The sequence below is a fragment of the Bombina bombina genome, chromosome 3 (assembly GCF_027579735.1).
Source record: "Bombina bombina isolate aBomBom1 chromosome 3, aBomBom1.pri, whole genome shotgun sequence".
Lineage (NCBI taxonomy): Eukaryota > Metazoa > Chordata > Amphibia > Anura > Bombinatoridae > Bombina > Bombina bombina.
Window position 1 is genome coordinate 973,944,249 of NC_069501.1, and position 19,968 is coordinate 973,964,216.

A 19,968-nucleotide genomic window follows, 5' to 3' on the forward strand; every position below is an offset into this window, starting at 1 on the left:
GTGGGAAATAGCAGACACTCCCCCCTCCCCCTTCCTTTGCATATGAAAAGACCCTTTATACAAACAGAAGCAAGCTGGAATAGGTATACGTTGGTATTCTCCTAAATCTTTGGGGCTTGTTTAGGAGTCTGAAAATCAGAGCAAGGTTATTTAAAAGTAAGCAAAACTATACATTTAAAAAAAAAAAAAAAAAAAAAACTGTATGGGCTATATAAATGGATCATCTACAAAACATTTATGCAAAGAAAAATCTAGTATATAATGTCCCTTCTATTTAAACGTATACTTAAACCAACAGGAAGCACATGTTTGTAAACGACTAACACTTTAATAGTAATTGCCTACTTGCTATTAAGAACAACTTCCATAGGGAGAATTGGGACACACCTCCACAAACATAAAAACAAATTAAATGCAGACTTATCTTAAAAAGATATGCATTGTAAAATATCATCTTTGCATTTAGCCATGTAAAAATCTGTCACCTTTAAGCCTTAAAGGGACACTAAACCCATTTTTTTTTCTTTTGTGATTCAGATAGCGCGGGCAATTTTAAACAACTTTCTAATTTACTCCTATTATCAAATTTTCTTAATTCTCTTGGTATGTTTATTTGAAAAGCAAGAATGTAAGTTTAGATGCCGGCCCATTTTTGGTGAACAACCTGGGTTGTCCTTGCTGATTGGACAGCACCAATAAACAAGTGCTGTCCATGGTCTGAATCAAAAATTTGCTGGATCCTTAGCTTAGATGCCTTATTTTTCAAATAAATATAGCAAAAGAACGAAGAAAAATTGTTAATAGGAGTAAAGTAGAAAGTTGCTTAAAATTGCATGCTCTATCTGAATCTCAAAAGAAAAAATTTTGGTTAAGTATCCCTTTAACCCCTTAACGACACATGTCGTACAGGGTACGTCTTACACAAACTGGTCTTTAAAGACCAGAGACGTACCCTGTACGTCGTTAAGGGTTTCAAGCGACTGGAAGCGATCCTGATCGCTTCCAGCCGCTTTCAAGGTATTGCAGTGATGCCTCAATATTGAGGCATCACTGCAATACCTTTTTAGGCACACCGATGCAGAGAGAGCCACTCTGTGGCCCTCTCTGCATCGGCCAGTGATGGTGCCTGATCGTTGGTGGGTGGGAGCCATTGCAGGGAGGTGGGTGGGTGGCCCATCACTGGGGAACTTCCTTCCGGCTGTTCACTATGCCGGGTGCGCGCGGGAGCGCGCGCTGAAGGTGAGGGGCGGGTGCGCGTTCGCGATCGCGCGTGCACGCGCGCGATCGCGATCTAACACAATTATGTGAAATTTTTTTTGGGCTGGAAGAGGGTGGTGGGGTGGAGGGGTGATCAAGGAGTGATCTGGGGGTGATCTGGGAGGGGGAGGGTGTAGGGTATGGAGGGGGGCAGCTACACTACAGAAAATGTTAGGTTTAAATAAAAAATAAAAAAGTTATTTTGCAAAGTGGGTACTGGCAGACAGCTGCCAGTACCCAAAATGGTTACTAATAGTTAGTGGGGGGAGGGTTAGAGAGCTCTTTGGGGGGGATCAGGCAGGTTGGGGGCTAAGGGGGGGATCCTACACAGCAGAATATCATTATTATTTTTTTAAATAATAAAAAAAACAAATTAAAACTTTTATTTTAGTACTGGCAGACTTTCTGCCAGTACTTAAGATGGCGGGGAAAATTGTGGGGTGGGGGAGGGAAGAGAGCTGTTTGGGAGGGATCAGGGGGTGGGATGTGTCAGGTGGGAGGCTGATTTCTACACTAAAGCTAAAATTAACCCTGCAAGCTCCCTACAAGCTACCTAATTAACCCTGTCACTGCTGGGCATAATACAAGTTTGGTGCGCAGCGGCATTTAGCGGCCTTCTAATTACCAAAAAGCAACGCCAAAGCCATATATGTCTGCTATTTCTAAACAAAGGGGATCCCAGAGAAGCATTTACAACCATTTGTGCCATAATTGCACAAGTTGTTTGTAAACAATTTCAGTGAGAAACCTGATATTTGTGAAAAAGTTTGTGAAAAAGTGAACAATTTTATTTATTTGATCGCATTTGGCGGTAAAATGGTGGCATGAAATAGACCAAAATGGGCCTAGATCAATACTTTGGGATGTCTACTAAAAAAAAAATATACATGTCAAGGGATATTCAGGGATTCCAGACAGATATCAGTGTTCTAATATAACTATCGCTTATTTTGAAAAAAAATGGTTTGGAAATAGCAAAGTGGTATTTGTACTTATTGCCCTATAACTTACAAAAAAAGCAAAGAACATGTAAACATTGGGTATTTCTAAACTCAGGACAAAATTTAGAAACTATTTAGCATGGGTGTTTTTTGGTGGTTGTAGATGTGCAACAGATTTTGGGGGTCAAAGTTAGAAAACGTGTGTTTTTTTCCATTTTTTCATCATATTTTATAATTTTTTTTATGGTAAATTGTAAAATATGATGAAAATAATGGTGTCTTTAGAAAGTCCATTTAATGGCGAGAAAAACGGTATATAATATGTGTGGGTACAGTAAATGAGTAAGAGGGAAATTGCAGCTAAACACAAACACCGCAGAAATGTAAAAATAGCCTTGGTCCTTAAGGGAAAGAAATTGAAAAATGGCCTTGTCCTTAAGGGGTTAAGTTGTTGGATAAATGAGGAAACCATGTTTGCTGTCAAAATGTGTTTCATACAAACAAGCGACTTTAAACAAAAATTTGCCTGAGGAGCTTATTTATGCACTAGCCACCATATATTATATTTATCAACTGTACCTGTGTAATTGCCAATTCTCTGGGAAAAGGGATTTTTTAAGCTTGTGTTCTACATTCTCTACAATTAGATTTGGTTGATGATGTGAGAGAACTTTGTTTCTAATCTACATCGTGAATGTTAAAACCACACTATGTACCATACTTCCCACATGTGATCATATATGTGTAACGTTCCTTTGCAATCCTCTGTCTTGTTTGACCCCCATCCTTAGGTCACAGTGTGATGAGAAAGTGATGCAATGAAGAAGCCCTGGACTTTACTATTGCAGATGGCAAACCATCCTCCCCTACCCAAACATGACCAATCCCTAGAAATTAAAAGGAGTGTCTGGGAAAAAATGAGCACATCTTCTATGTGCGTCTCACATGTGAAGCGTGTTTGTGGGGATCTTGGTATCTTCCCAGGAACCACAGGTTATTTCAGATTGAAGATTATGTCCATCTGCCGAGGAAGGCTGGGAAGGTGCAGCGAAGTATAAGGAGCGAACTACACCCAGTCTAGATCTAATTGGAAGCAGGTGAAAAAGTGCTGAAATATTCAGCTTTATTTTGGGAAAGGGATTTTACTGTCCCACCCATAGTGTAAGTATGGAGTCCCACCCCCGATGTTCTTCTCTTTAGCAGCTAGACCACAACTCGACTCAAACACACTTTGTACTGTTTGGTGATGTGCAAAAGGCTGGAACGTACTTGAATGATTTATTTTCTTACTACTGGAGGAGTAATAGCCAGAAGAGGGAGTTTGTGTTTGGTATTTGTGGTGGACCTCAGTAATTATCCTTTCCAGATGCCGTTCTGTTTCTTTGCACTGTCAGTAGTATATATCATGTGCAGCATCAGTAGATACAGCCACATTAATCTCAGGCTATGTCCTTTTATTACACAAAGGCACCTCAAACAAGCAATCCATATATACCTTACCTAAAACAGACCCTTTCCGCTTCAGAATTACCCCTTTAATTTCAGCACCACATCTGTGGACAGCTCTGAGAGACTTCAGCTTCTTGTATTGATACAGCCCTGTGTTTTCATAGGATAAAGCAGTGGCTTAACTCTTGGTTGAAAATATAAATTGTCCCATACTAGTTTCTTTAATAACAGCAGTAAACACACATTTCAGATCAAATGTAGCCTGCTCCTATATAGGAAGTTATAAAGAAACTGGAAAGGGACTAACAAACATGTTTTGTCGAATGTTTTACACTCTATATTAGAATTGAAGATTGTTTTGCTGATCTAAAATCACTTATATACACATGCATAAAGCCATGCAAACATTCCCTACACACAAGTGCAGTAGTGCACTGATAAACAGACTTTAGACGTTTTAAGATGAGTTCACTTAAAGGGACAGTAAACAAATTTCATTTCATTTACAAGACAACTACGTGGTGGTGTTATAAAATAACATACCAGCCAATTCATAACGTTTTTAATTCAAATTTACATCCCTCTCACTGCAATTAGTTTTAAATAGCCAAACTCCACCGACCATTTGCCTTATTTGGAGGATTATTTACGGAATCAATCTGGGCTTAAGCTTGCAGCAACAAGGCTAGCAACTGCCATAATGTTATTATAAAATGCATTGTTTTGCAGTTGTTATCTGATAAAATAAATTAAGGACATATATGCAGCAGAGTTAGCCTTGAGACATCAGCAGGGTGCATTTTATGTTCTGAGAATTAGAAATTGCTTGATTTTTAGAGCTAAATTACATGAAAAGGGGGGGGGGCAAAATAAACAGTTAAAATATATTTCAAAGTTGTTTCTTTACGCATCTCAAGGTGTTTACTATCCCTTTAACTGACCACACTGATAACAATAACATAATATACATGATACCTTGCATATATATATATATATATATATATATATATATATATATATATATATATATATATATATATATATATATATATATATACTGCTTCATTGCTCCATCCTAATTCACATTTATATGTGGAAATCAAACACAAAGATTGCAGACACTACAGCAGTTGAATATAAAAAGTTGCAATAAATATTTTTATTTACAAAAACACAGATTGCTGCAGGGTTATTTACAGGCAGTCTTGCTATTAACTACAAAATACAACTCTGATTAATCTGAAAAATATTTAGTAATATATAAACATAGCAAAATAAAGCATATATTTGGCAATACTGTAAACACAAGATAGCATCCCATTTAGTGCAGAATGTTTTAGAAAATGTACAGACTCAAGTCTGACTACTGCAGGATAAATGTCTGACATATATAGTCATCCTAGGAGTAGCACAAAATAAATAAATAAAAAGGCAGCAGGAGTGTGTATTTGTTAGATGGGTTCTCAATACTTTTAATACTTTGATACTTAGTAGTGAGGTTTTGTGAGTGATTATTTCTTAATTTGATTCCCCCCTACAACCTTTTTGGAACTTTAAAATTTTATTCATGAAGATTTAACGCTAAAGACCCTGAGAAGATGTCTGAATGTATAAAGGGTACACTTGAATGGATACACACCTATTATACAAGAAGCCAATATCTTTATACACAGGCTATGGAAAGCTTACTATACAGTAGAAATATAGGAACAAGGCCCATATTATTAATTAGGGAGTTTGCACAATAAATAGAAATACTGGAACAGGAGATTGTTCCTTAAAAAAAAGAAAGAAAAAAAAGTTTTACGCTCAATTATAATTCACAAAAAAAAATACTTTCCAGAAAATGGTAGTAAGTACAATGGTAAAAGGACAACAAAATACAAGTAAGCAATAGAAGACTACGGATTATCATTTAGCGGGTGGTTTTGGTAGGTAGAATGGCAGACTATTTTTTTCTTGCCAGTAAAGCTATTCTACTTTGTCACTTATCTGCTAGAGAGTATCATCCCTCAAAAGCAGTACGTGTGTGTGCAACTATTACAGAAAGTAATTAATGCAGCATGTTTTTTTTTTTCTCAATAATTGCTTTGCTAGCGGGGACAATAGGATCTAACTATTCTTTGAAAACCCACCAAATGTAATTGCTTATTGTAATAGTGCATTTTCTTTTCAGTTCATTAAAAACTTATGCCCACCAGTCCCACGGTTGGGGCACTCATTAAAATAGGCTTTGCCAAGTTAAGGGAGATTTTAATATAATTCTCAGTGGGATATTTTCTCAGAGCTTTGCTTTTTGGCAGTTTAGTTTACTCCAACAGAAAAAAGTACACATATTTTTTCATAATAATCACCTACCAAGCAAATATTACCAACTAGTTTAAATCGAGAGAATATGGCTGTGCATGCCTTAAAAGGATCAAATATAAAATACCCCTATAAATATTTATCCTAGGGAGCTGTCTTTGTCTGTAACTGGTGGTACTGAATACAGCTTTTCTAAGCAGGAAGGTTTTTGATTTAAATAAATAAAAGCATTACCAAATGATGGAATTAAAGAGCTACTCAAATACTTGCAAAATCTCAAGCTATTGTAGCACAATATTAGCATAATGGTAGTTATTACTGAGCTTTTAATATGGCAATAGTAACTCTACCTTCTCTACTCTGTCATATTATAATGCCTATTTTTCGTAGCTTCTACATTTAGAAGTAAAAATAAGTTCCCAGTAGAGAATGTGAAGAATATATTCTTTAAAGATCATACATTCTTTATGACAAAAATATGTGTATATTATATTAATATTTGTTGTGTTAAAACATGGTTGTCTGACTGTTTTTCATGTAGAATTAAGGAATTTTTCACTTAATGGGCCTCTGTAGAGCTATGATAAACCAAAAAAATATGGTTATGTTTCTTTGTTAGAATATGAATCAGAGTATGGATTATTTGTCAAACAGAATAATGTAGTTTTGCACTGGCTGTGTAATAGGCAAAGAAAACACTGCATCACTTTTGTTGATGGTGACTGTATATTGATATATGAGGTAATATAGGTACAAGAGCTATGACTTGTTATAGATACACATAATTTTGTGTCCGTTCCTCTCTGCTGCAAAGAGGTTAGATTGGCAAAAGTAAAGCTTGCCTATTGTCAGTGCAGTCAATCAGCTCATCCATGAATGGGCAGTTGGTGAGGGCTTAAAGGCTTTTACATTATAAACAGTCATAGCAGATTACCTGTCGGCCACTCAGCTATATGGGTTTGGAACAGTGAATTTTGAAGCAAATGTTGAAGTTTCTCCTGTGTTAGGTTCTTTTTTGTGAATGAAGTATTGGTTTTACCCTGGAAATATTGCATGAGTTGTCCACAGGATGGTAGCATGTTGTAGTATAGAGAATAGCATAATGACAGCTGGACCTCTGTATTGTAGAGACCATTCCATTTTAGCTCAACACATCTTGGAGTGATAGCAGTTCTCCTTAATTATGAGTTCCTGTATAACTCTACAGTGTTTGCATTATGGTTGGCCACCCTCAGTGTATGCATGAGGCAGCCCACCACAGGAATAAGTGATTGCAAGAAGGTAGCCAAGAATGTAGCCAGACAGCTGTCACAAACACTCATGAACCATTTGCATGCTGGTGCAGTTCAAACAGGTGACATGGCAGCACCAATGGAATGTGCAGTGACATCTTTCTGTGACCAACTCAGCACGGCTTCGATAGCCACGACCACAACACAGGAGCTCACAGCCATCCAGTCCTAATGAGGTATTGTTACATATTCGCCCTGTAGTCCCTGGAGTTCCAGTTTTCTCACTGGGGCTGCAGAAGTTGGGGGACTTCTCAAAATAGACAAGATCTCTAGAGGATGGCATGGCATGGCTGGGGTTCTCAGGTTGCAAGTGCGGAACATCACTGCGAGAACCCCCTCTGTTGCTGCCATTGTTACTATAAGTTACTCTAGAGGCTCCATCAAATCGATCCTTCAGAGTGTCTCCCACTGAACGAAGAGGTGGGAGTCGCATCCAGCAGGTCCTGAGGGAACAGGAGCCGGACATTCCATGACACTTACATTCCTGATGCATTTCAGTCAGCACTGTCTGGGAAAACACAAGAGAAACAATATTTACTTTACATAAGTTCAATTAGCACAATACGAGAATACATTTTTGCCATAATTATATGAAGCAATACATTAAAATTACTGTAATTAAATACAAAACACTTATGCTACTTGATATGTACACTGAAACACTAGTACAATATGCTTTTGGTAGAAAACAATGCATTTGGAAAACTGATTTTGACTTACGGTACTAGATATTATATTTCTAGAGATTAATATATCTATGTTTCTGCAGCTATTGTATTGGTATTAAATACTGTACACCTAAAATGTTTGTATCTGTGATGATATATTCAACATCTCAGAGGGTTTGCAGATCTTTATTCGCATAAACTAACTTCAGGTTGTCAATGTGTACAGCTGTATACTTCATATATTGCTCTTAAAGGGATAGTCTAGTAAAAAATAAACTTTCATGATTCAGATAGCAAATGCAATTTAAAGCAACTTTCAAATTTACTCCTATTATCAATTTTTCTTTGTTCTCTTTGGTATTTTTATTTTAAAAATCTGTAAAGTAAACTTAGGAGCCGTCCCATTTTTGGTTCAGCACCTGGGTAGCGCTTGCTGATTGGATGACTACATTTAGCCACCAATCAGCAAAATGGGCCGGCTTCTGAGCTTACATTCCAGCTTTTTAAAATTAAGATACCAAGAGAACAAAACAAAACTGATAATAGGAGTAAATTAGAAAGTTGCTTACAATTGCATCTGAATTGTGAAAGTTTAATTTTCACTATATTATCCCTTTAATACAGTGAAAATACTTTAAAAAAACATACTATTATACTGAAAAACATATAAATAATTATTGATGGTGCATGAAAGCCGAAAGTAAATTAAAATTAAATGTATGACAACAAATGCAAGAAGCATGACAGGTAAAATGGGGGAGCTGGAGCTCTTAGTTGCAGAAGAGGACTATGATGTTAACAGTATAACTGAAACTTGGTGGGATGATTCACATGACTGGGCAATGAACCTAGAGGGGTATACTTTATTTAGGAGGGACAGGAATAATAAAAGGGGTGGAGGAATCTGCATGTATATTAAACCTAACCTTAAACCTACAATAAGGGAAGATATTTATGATACAAGTGACAATGTAGAGACCCTGTGGGTTGAAATAAGGAGTGGGGGGGGGATCCTAAAAAAATATTACTTGGAACATGCTACTAATGCAAATAGGTAAGACTGCTAATAACGGTGCTGTAATTATGGGAGATTTTAACTACCCTGATATAAACTGGGCCAGTAAAACTAGTAATTCAGCTAAGGGGGATATATTTTTAAATGTTATCAGGGATAACTTTTTGTCACAATTAATAGAGGAGCCAACTAGGAGTAAAGCTATTTTGGATTTAGTTCTATTAAACAATACAGATATAATATCAAACATAGAAGTCAAAGAACATTTGGGTAACAGTGATCATAACATGGTCACAGTTGAAATCTCTTTTCATAAGCAGTGTCTTAAAGGTTTAACTAAGACTTTTAACTTTAAGAAAGCAAAATTCTCTAATAAAAATACAGAGGATAAATAGATAACATTTAAAACTTTGTTAAATAAATATACATATCAACAAATACCATATGGTTATAAAAATAAAAAATCCAAGCCAAATTGTGGCTAAATAAAAATGTGTTAAGAGAAATTAAGAAAAAGCGTAGGGCATTTAAATTATTCAAAGAAAATAGTACAGACTCAACATACCATATTTATAAGGAATATAACAAAGCATGCAAAAAAAGCAATCAAATTAGCCAAAATTGAAATAGAAAAATTAATTGCAAAGGATTCTAAGTCCAACCCTAAAAGGTTTTTTTAAGTACATAAATAGCAAAAAATCCAAGAAGGACAATATAGGTACATTAAAATGCGTGGAGGGTAGCATGGTTAACAGTGACAGGGAGAAGGCTGAGGTACTAAACCAGTTTGTTTTCTTCAGTATACACAAGAGAGGAACCAATGGACGATACTTTGGAACAAACTAGAACATGCCAGCCCATACCATTAACTGGAATATATATAGAGGATATCAGGAACAAAATGGATAATATTAAGGTAAATAAAACTCCAGGACCAGATGGAATACACCCAAGGGTGTTAAGGGAACTTGGCACTGTTATAGACAAACCTCTACTCTTAATTTTTCAATACTCATCCTCAGGTACCCCAGGATTGGCATAAAGCTGATGTGGTACCACTCTTAAAAAAAGGAAGCAGGGATGATTCAGGAAGCTATAGACCAGTTTGTCTGACATCAATAGTGGGCAAGATAATTGAAGGGATTATATTGATGAGCACATTCGTGTAAACAAGATTATGAGTTAAAATCAGCATGGTTTTATGAGAAATAGATCATGTCAAACTAATCTAATTAGATTCTATGAGGAAGTAAGTAAAATATAGATAAAGGGGAATCAGTTGATATGATATACTTAGATTTTACAAAGGAATTTAATACAGTGCCAGATGAGAGATTAATGCACAAAATTTAGGAACTGGGAATAGCTGAAAATATTAGCTCATGGATAAATAACTGGATAAAAGATAGGGTGCAACGAGTAGTAGTGAATGGATCATACTCAGATTGAACAAAGGTAATCAGTTGAGTCCCCCAGGGATCAGTACTGGGCCCTGTTCTTTTTAATATTTTTAAAAATGACTTGGGGCAAGGATTAAATAGCGACATTACTATTTTTGCAGATGATACTAAATTAAGTTTGGTCATTAGGTCAGAGCAGGATGAACTTTCGTTACAAAGGGATCTGCAAAAATTAGAAGTATGGGCAGGTAAATGGAATATTAAATTTAATACGGGAAAATGCAAGGTTCTACATTTTGGAAGTAAAAATAAGCAGGCAACATATTATTTAAATGGAACAAGACTTAGCCAAACAGAGGAGAAAAGGGATTTGGGAGTAGTAATAGATAACAAGCTAAAGATGGGTGCATAATGCAGGGCAGCAGCTACAAAGGCTAATAAGATATTCACATGTATTAAAAGAGGCATTGATTCTAGGGAGGAAAGCATAATTTTGTCACTATATAAATCCCTGGTAAAACCTCACCTTGAGTATAGAGTGCAGTTATGGGGACCGATCGCAAAAAAAGATATTTCAGAACTAGAACAAGTTCAGAGAAGGGCCACAAAGCTAATAAGGGAAATGGATAATTTAAGCTACAGTATGAGAGGCTAGCCAAACTGGGTCTGTTTTCTTTAGAAAATAGGCACTTGAGAGGTGACATGATTACTTTATATAAATATATTCAAGGCCCATATACAGAAATGGCAGAATCTTTGTTTATTCCAAGAAAATTGTTTGTGACAAGAGGTCACAATTTAAGGTTGGAGGAAAGGAGATGTAATCTCCTGCAACGGGAACGTTTTTTCACTGTAAGAGCAATAAAATTGTGGAACTCATTACCAAAGGAGGTAGTGAATGCCAATACCCTAGATACATTTAAAAATTGTTTGGATACATTTCTGTCTAGAAACAAAATTCATGGATATGATTGCTAGTATTAAATGGGTCACCTTTTAGTTGGATTATTTAAGCTTAACTTGAGCTTTTTGTAAGTATTTGTATAGGTTTAACTCGATGGACTTCGGTCTTTTTTCAACCTCATCTATTATGTTACTATGTTACTTGCAATTGAGCCTTTGGCAGAAAAAAATAAGAGGAGATCAAGACATAGACGGCATCACATTGTTTGGTACTAACCATAAAATCATTTGTTTTGCCGATGACATTACTATCTTCTCTTCCAAATCATTAGAAACTCTACCGCAATTATTTGACATGTTCAAAATTTGGGGAATTATGCTTTTATAAGCTTAATAACACCAAAACTGAAGCCTTCATATGGGGATTCAAAAACACATATACCCAGTCCCTTCAAGAAAAATATCACTAAGTGGTCCAGTAATTAGCTTAAACACATTGGAGTTTTTATATCCAATCACATTGCTAGAGTGATTCAGGAAAATTACACCCCACTCCTAGCAGAATTAAGAACACCTAAAAATAAATGGAACTGGCTGTGCAAAATAGCAGCACTAAAAATAAGCTTTCTTCCTAAACCTACGTATCTTTTTAGATGTTTCCCATTCGCTTACCAAGTCACCTGCTCCTTTAATTTCAGAGTGGTATGACTAATTATATCTGGCAAGGACGAGGTTCAAGAACTGCACACAGAACTTTACAGTACTCACATTACATAGGGGAGTTGCCTCTCCATCAGTTATTGGGTACAATGAAGCGGCCATACTTACACATATTTCGCAATGGGGAGTAACTCAAAGGACACGTAGATGGAGGGACATTGAACAAGCTTCCCTATAGCCTTTTATTAGTAGATCTGGTTTGGGTCCCTCCTCATTGTTCTAGGAACTTAAAGGGACATGAAACCAAAAATGTTTATTTCATGATTCAGACAGAGAATACAATTTTAAACAACATTCCAATTTACTTCTATTATCTAATTTGCTTCAATCTTTATATAGCAATGCACATGGGTAAGCCAATCACACGAGGCATCTATGTGCAGCCACCAATCAGCAGCTACTGAGTCCATTTAGATATGCTTTTCAACAAAGTATATCAAGAGAATGACGTAAATTATATAATAGAAGTAAATTGGAAAGTTTTTCTTTCTAAATCATATAAGAAAACATTTTGGGTTTTATGTCCCTTAAAGGGAAAGTTTACTCAAAAAATGTCTCCACTTTAATTTACTCCCAATGATCCACTTTATCTGCTGGAGTGTTTTAAATTGTTTACAAGTATTTCCATTACCCTTACACTGGCATTTGAAATAGCTGATTTAGCCTGTGGTATTCCCACTTATTCTGAAAGTTTGTGGCCTTAAGGCCAAGCTACAGAATAACTATGTAAACACAGCCAGTAGAATAAATTACACTCCCAGTGGGGTATAGAAGAGATAAGGTAATAAAATGATAATTTTGCATTGTTCTCTCCTAGTATTGGTGATTGGTTTATGGAAATATATAGGATAAATAACCATGTATATGTACACACTGTGATAAAGTAATAAGAACTGATTATACCTACAAGCTCAACACATTTTATTAGGTTGTGGCTTTAAAGCTAATTCATATACACAAATAAACCTTAAAAAGCAAATCTCATACCTTTTATACTCTGCAGCTGGTAAAAAGGTAATTGGAAACCCATTAAGGGAAAAACAATTTTATAGTATACTGTCCCTTTAAGAATATCTACTGTTATAATATTAGAATGTCTAAACATGTGGGACAGGATCCGGCGCTACTCTGAAGTAGCACCTCACCCTTCCACTATTCATTTTGTGTAGGGCTTATTTGTTGGCCTTCCTGAATCCCATCCTAATTTGTGGACTCAAATAAGATCTACAGTTTCTGATTTGGTGTTTCAAGGCCAGTATCTATTGATCGACAGACTTTGTGTTGATAAGGGGTTTATCACTGGTATTACTAGTTTAAAGTAAATGCGATCGCTTGAGCGCACTCTTAATTTACGCTAGAATGATTACCACATCCTCAGAGCTCTGGTTAACTGGTTAAAATTTGCACAAAACACATAAAAAAATACAAAGTATAGTTACACTCAAATTAACTATCTAATAAAATTATTTAAAAAAATATTGCACACAAAAGTTTTATGGGCTCAAACATATTATGTGTTAGAAGAACAAAAAAGGCAGGGAAAGGGCTTTAACATAGAGATTCATACATATCCATTTCTAAAGATGGATATGTATGTATATATAAATGTCTATGTATGTGTACATATGTATTGATTTATTTATATGTGTATATATGTAGTTACAGACATATTAAGACATTAAATAAATATGTAGACATATATATGTGTGTCTGTGTGCTTTGGAGCCCTTTGCAGTTAAGTAGATGAAAACATGAAAAAACATATTTATGCAAAATTCATATTTAATAAAGGTTTTAACTATGTATTATTTGAAAATCCAATGTTCTGCACAAAGCAGAATATGTGCTTTTTATTTCTAAATAATATCCCTATATATATTTGTATATATCTATAGATATTGTACCAAAAAAACATCATTTATATGTAGAAATATTTATTTATAAATAAATAAAACATATTCTGCTTTTTGAAGAACATTGGAATGTGAAATATTCATATTTTCATGTCAGGTTAGCATGCATGAGAATATGCAATCGTGTTTGCGCGCAAGTAGGGTGTTTGTTTTCTTTTACAACTTGTTTTTCTCCATTGACTTCTTAGAGGGAATACGTGAACACGCAAAGAGGTATTTCACTCCTCTCAGGCTATTTAAAATTAATAATACTATATCAACTCTATGCTGGAGGGAATGTGGGGTGGAGAGGGTCTCCCTCTATATTTGGTGGACCTGCCCCCAAACTAAGGATTTTATGGGATATTAGTTTCTCCACTCTGTCCAAATTTCATATAAAACTCCCTAAAATCCCCGGAAGCAGCACTACTACGTCTAGGTATTAAATCTCTCCCTAAACATCAAAGTTATTTCTGTGTATATATACTGACAGCCGCTAAGTTGATCATTGCCAGATCATAGAAAAGTGACATGCCCCCAATTTTTTCTATGGTAGTAGAGATAATGGATTATATATATTGTATGGAAAGATAGGCCTTTTATACTGTTAACAACATCACTCTATTTGAGTTAATCTGGGCTGTTTGGATATCTGTGTATCAATCTACTTGGAAACACACCATTAACTGATATGTAGTCATCTTTATTTATTCACCCAAATTTAAATTACCTGTTGGCATGCAGGTACCGGAAGATGAATAATCCACTTCTCTCTATCAATACTTTTCTTATTTTTTTTCTTTCCTTTTTTCCTTTTATCAATTTTTCTTCGTTCTCTTGATATCTTTATTTGAAAAAGCAAAAATGTAACCTGGGTAGCGCTTGCTGATTGGTAGCTACATTTAGACACCGATCACAAAGTGCTTCCCAGGTGCTGAACCAAAAATGGGATGGCTCCTATGCTTACATTTTTGCTTTTTCAAATAAAGATACCAAGAGAACGAAGAAAATTGATAATAGGAGTAAATTAGAAAGTTACTTAAAACTGCCTGTTCTATCTAAATCATGAAAGTTTAATTTTGACTTGACTATTCCTTTAATTAGTTAAAATTGCCATAGTGCTAATTTGAGAGTTGATCTTTTTTCCAATTACAGTTTTGCAGTTCTTTCATGATCATATGGACGTTGCGCAATGACTTAGTCTAACAGTTACTTAAGTGTAATTTTGAAATATAATAAGCTGTGAAATTTCATGTTTATACTTCGTGCTAGTTATTTTTTGCGGAATGACCTTTAAACCCCTGTTGTGATATTCTAATTGAAATTGTAACACCTTTTTTCTTACACTAAATAAAACATTGAAAGTAAAAAAAAAAATCATTGATGTCAAATAAGAGGATGTAAGGGGGTAGATGTCTCATGTATTGCACATATGCCTAACGTTTGCTTGTGGTGAGGGCCTTTATTTAGGACATGATGCTCCTTATTGAAAAGAGGAGACTTTCTTATTTAAAACTATGGTTAAGATTATGTGTTTGATATAAAATTGCAATTTTGGATTATTTTAGTGTGAGCACTTACTGTACATTACCTCTCCGCACACAGCAGATAAAAAATTTGCGTGGGATTTTATAGATTATGTGTTGAATGTTTCTGTTATACAGGGAGCATATTCATCTTGATTTTCAGAGTTGCTTTATTATGGTTTGTGATACCCTAACAAATACTATACGTTTTGGGTGGTCTGTAACTTAATAGGATTCTCCTAAAAGCACCAGTGGGGTATTTCATTTGAAAGTAAAAAACTGTCCTCTTTCATGGTTTTCTATTTGTATTATCGGTGTAGCCCACAAGATACTTGTAATGTCCTTGCATTAATCTTGTACCTGCACATAAATAGCAGCATTTACACTACACATTAATAATCAAGCACAAAAAAAAGTGTAAATGTTTTTTGTGTTACATTCCAAAAACTTCTTTTGTGTTTCAGATTAATTTAAAAAAGCAATTTTATTAGCCAGCACCTAAAAATGTAACATTAAAATAACTAGCAGAATATGTAGCTGCAAAAATGAAAGGCGCTACTGATTTAATTTATCACTTCGCCAATGATCAATTTTCTACTAATACTTACCATTCGTCCAGCCTGGTTGTTGTGCAGGTTCACCAAATATTTCAGATCTCTTCCTCTTTCACTGGAGTCCACAAACTCTTTACCAATGAACCGACCAAACTCAATGTTGTCACTGCAACCACCCCAGTGCCAGTCTGGTCCCCCAGGGCCTCTCCTGCGGTAATCACATGAGCATGACTCAATAGAACCTTCTGAGCAGGAACGGGCCACAGAATGAGTCACCCCAGCACTCGTTATGGCAAATACAAAGGCTGTCTCCCTGCAGCCTGTGGAAAGAGCATAATAGATCTGTAATCTAAGATAAAGGGTGCTCCTTATGTAAAAAAAAAAACCACTCAACGAGTTAATAAGCTTAGCATGCTTTACACCATTTCACACCATAACTCATAACTCAATACTAACATTCTACTAAAAAAATAAATCCATTTTACCTTATTTGCCAAGTTAGAAAATTGGTAATCTAAGTAATTATACAAAACATTGGGTCTAAAATGTTTGTTTTTTACAAGAAAAAAATATATTGTTTCATTGCACTGATGCAGTTACCCTATAACCAACCTTTTAAGTCTAAGAGCCTGTATCTCTAAAGGTCTCTGGTCTGGTCTTTAAGGACAATATTTATCATTGTTATTCTCCTATATTTGCGCCTAAAATGTGCGCACAAATAAATTCCTCTATTTATCATTTAAAAATATGCCTAAAATTGGGCAAGTTCGACTGTAAAATTCTCCTACTCTGTTCTTGTTCTCATTGGTGCGCCAAAAAAGGGTTAAATTAGATTGTTTTTCCTATCGTACGCCTCATTAATTCAACCAGTTATAAATTTATCATTCCTTTTCTCCTATAGCGGACTGACAGTTCTTCTGCAAATGCGTGCATTAAAATTCTCCATAACTACTGTGGAGGACAGCTTTAGAAATCTATTCTCTACCAGTTGTAAAAGCAATGTTAGAAAAAAAATAGGGGTCAGCAAAGTGCAAAAATAATATATAATGAAGCACAATAAAAATATATATCGGAGTGCAAAAAAATATATATTGGAGCGGGAAAAAACTATTGGAGTGCAAAAATAATATCTATTGGGGTGCAAAAATAATATATAAAAAGTATTGCAAAATAATAAAAACAGAACTATTTTCTTCCATGATGGTTTACTAAAGAGAGGCATTATAAATAATGTTATTTGTTCATATGCGACTTACATGGGAGTATAGTTGATTATTTTCATAGATAAATAAGGCGCAGATACTAATCAGACAGAAGAAATGTATCTTTACAACTCCTCAGCTTGCTTATGAAGAAGCACAAAAAAACACCTATTTTTTTTTATAAATTTGAGCGCACAGATGCACTTCTCTAAGTTTTTTAAAGGCGAGCTGAGGAGAACCTATAGGAGAATTACTCCTTGCGCTTGATAAATCTTGCTCTAAAATTCTCGTTAGAACTGTGAGACCCCTCAAAGAATATTATAAATTCAAATTTCAGCTTTATTGCTTTTTATCTCACCAAGCAGGGTTATGGATGTAAAGGAGAAACAGACATCTTACAATATAATGCTTAAAAAAGAGAAAGTTTTTTAGTGATTTTGCTCCATGCATGGATTTTTTTTCTTGTTTATAAACGGGCCCCTAGAGTTTTTAAAAATAGAATGACACTAGCTTCTAATTGGCATTTACTTTATAGCAGACAGACAGAATAACGGATACATTATAGATTGATGGAAATAAAAAAATATATAGATATTTAGATAGACAGACAGGAAGAAAAAAACAACCAATAGTTAGAGCGAGAGAAAGAAATATACCTCTGTTGATAATTTTCCCAAACACTTGGTTTCCATGGCCAGTTGGGCAGTTCCAGCGCCTATTACGGAACTGCCACTTGCACTCTCGCATAGCACTAAGCAGGCCTCGTGTTATGCTTTGGAGGATTCCAGGATTCTGACGGATGAGGCGTCTTTGCCTACGACTCAAGAGTTGCAGACTTGGATCCAGCACCAATGGAATTGGTCCTACATCTGATCCAGGGATGATATTCCCAGAAGAAGCGGAATTTACTATTCCCCTAAAGAACAAAGAGATCACATTACAGTTATGTCAAATGGTATTTAAATGGACATTCTAATCAAAACGGAGATAGACTTCACTGCATTTCAATTTATTTATAAATACTTTACAGGAATTTGCAAAAATGTATCTAGTAAAAGATTTTACTGTGCAGATGACAAAGATGATGAATATTGTGTCACCCCCAATTTGTTACGCATCACCACTGACTTTCTGAGCAAGCAAAATCTGAATACAAGTTAATACTATCTGTGATTGTATGCTCAGCAGATCCTACGCTCAATAAAACAGCTTACTTCTAGCGCAATTAGACTATCACGCAAACGATAACTTATTCCCCCATAGAAGACAATGGAGAAAAAAGTGGGAAAAAACCCTACTCACGCACAAACATGATTGCATGTTCACATATGCGCATACCAGATTGCATATTCTAACATGCACATACCCAATCACATATTCTAATATGCGCAAATCCAACATGAAAATATGAATATTGCATACATTTACTTTTACATGTTTTCATCTGACTAGCTGCAAAGGGCTCCAATGCACTTCTATATATGCATACATATGTATTTATGTGTTTATATGTGTATATAAGTCTGTAAATACATATATACACATATAAATACATTTGTAAACATATATATATATATTTATATACATACATATCCATCTTTAAAGATGTATATGTATGTATCTCAAAGCTAAAGCCCTTTGCCTTAAGGAAAAATATTGTAATAATATAGTATCACACCAAATATGTGAATAAAGAAATGTATGTGTGTTACAGGATAGAAAAAAAAATGTTGCTGCTTACAACCTTTACAAAGATATTATATTTAAAGGAAATGGAATTGATGCTTTAAAGTGAAGGTCAATTTTCAGCAATGAGTGCCCGGTTTTTAAAAATACTTTTAAAAACAGGGGCACTTTCTTTGATAAAAATTTACATTGCACCGGATTTGTAGAAATACTTACCTTTTACTTCTGCAAACCCGGATCGGCAATCCCAGCCTCAGTTCCTCTGTACTGACGTCAGAAATGACAAACCCGGCTTCCTCCAATCATGGCTTGCACCCCAGAGCGTCCATCTCATGATGCCCGGCTGTGATTGGAGGAAGCCGGTTTCGTCATTGCTGTGGTTGTACAGCAGGAAGAAGAAGGCGGGGGATCGTCGATCCGGCTTTGCAGAAGTAAAAGGTAAGTATTTCTACAAATCCGGTGCAATGTAAATTTTCATCAATGAAAGTGCCCCTGTTTTTAAAAGTATTTTTAAAAACCGGGCACTCATTGCAGAAAATTGACCTTCACTTTAAGTTGAATGCTTTACTTCCATCCCCTTAGAGATATAATGCCATTAAAAGTATGCTCGTTTCCTTTTTGCAAAATATGAGTTAAATTATATTCTCTGCTGCCTTTGCCACACAACCACATCGCCTGAGTCTTTACACTCAGGGCCAGATTACAAGTGGTGCACTATTTAGCAATTTTGCTCCAGCGATAGCACTGCCAGAAGTAAAGGTTTTGCACGTTACCGCACATATTTCAAGTTGAAAGTGAAACATTTCTGCACAATCGAAACCCTACTCACGCTGACTAAAGGACTTTAGATATTGTGACAGCACTATGCTATTCCCCCCATAGACTTTAATTGAAGTGTGTGCTAACCCCAAAGGAGTTCACATACAAAAAAATGTTATTTTTATTTTAAATTTATATATATATATATATATATATATATATATATATATATATATATATATATATATATATATATATATATATATAGTTAATAGAAGACAGCACTCTCTGGACTTACAAATAGGAGCAACAAGTGCCTTTTATTAAGTGACGATTTGGGGAATACACCCCTTCATCTGACCTGGTCTATCAACTATATCTTATCCTGCATTCAGCA

At 35.3% G+C, this 19,968-nt stretch overlaps 1 protein-coding gene across 1 annotated transcript in view; it reads right to left on the reverse strand.

Annotated features, from left to right (window-relative positions):
- Positions 1–7,262: 7,262 nt before the first annotated feature.
- Positions 7,263–19,968, reverse strand: part of WNT1 (Wnt family member 1) — a 21,058-nt gene continuing 8,352 nt past the window's right edge. Inside the window, exons 2-4 of the mRNA XM_053704955.1 lie at positions 17,783–18,042; positions 15,979–16,244; positions 7,263–7,754 (exon numbers count right to left, since the gene is read on the reverse strand). Coding sequence (XP_053560930.1) covers positions 7,263–7,754; positions 15,979–16,244; positions 17,783–18,042 — 1,018 coding nt within the window. The remainder of the gene's footprint in view (positions 7,755–15,978; positions 16,245–17,782; positions 18,043–19,968) is intronic.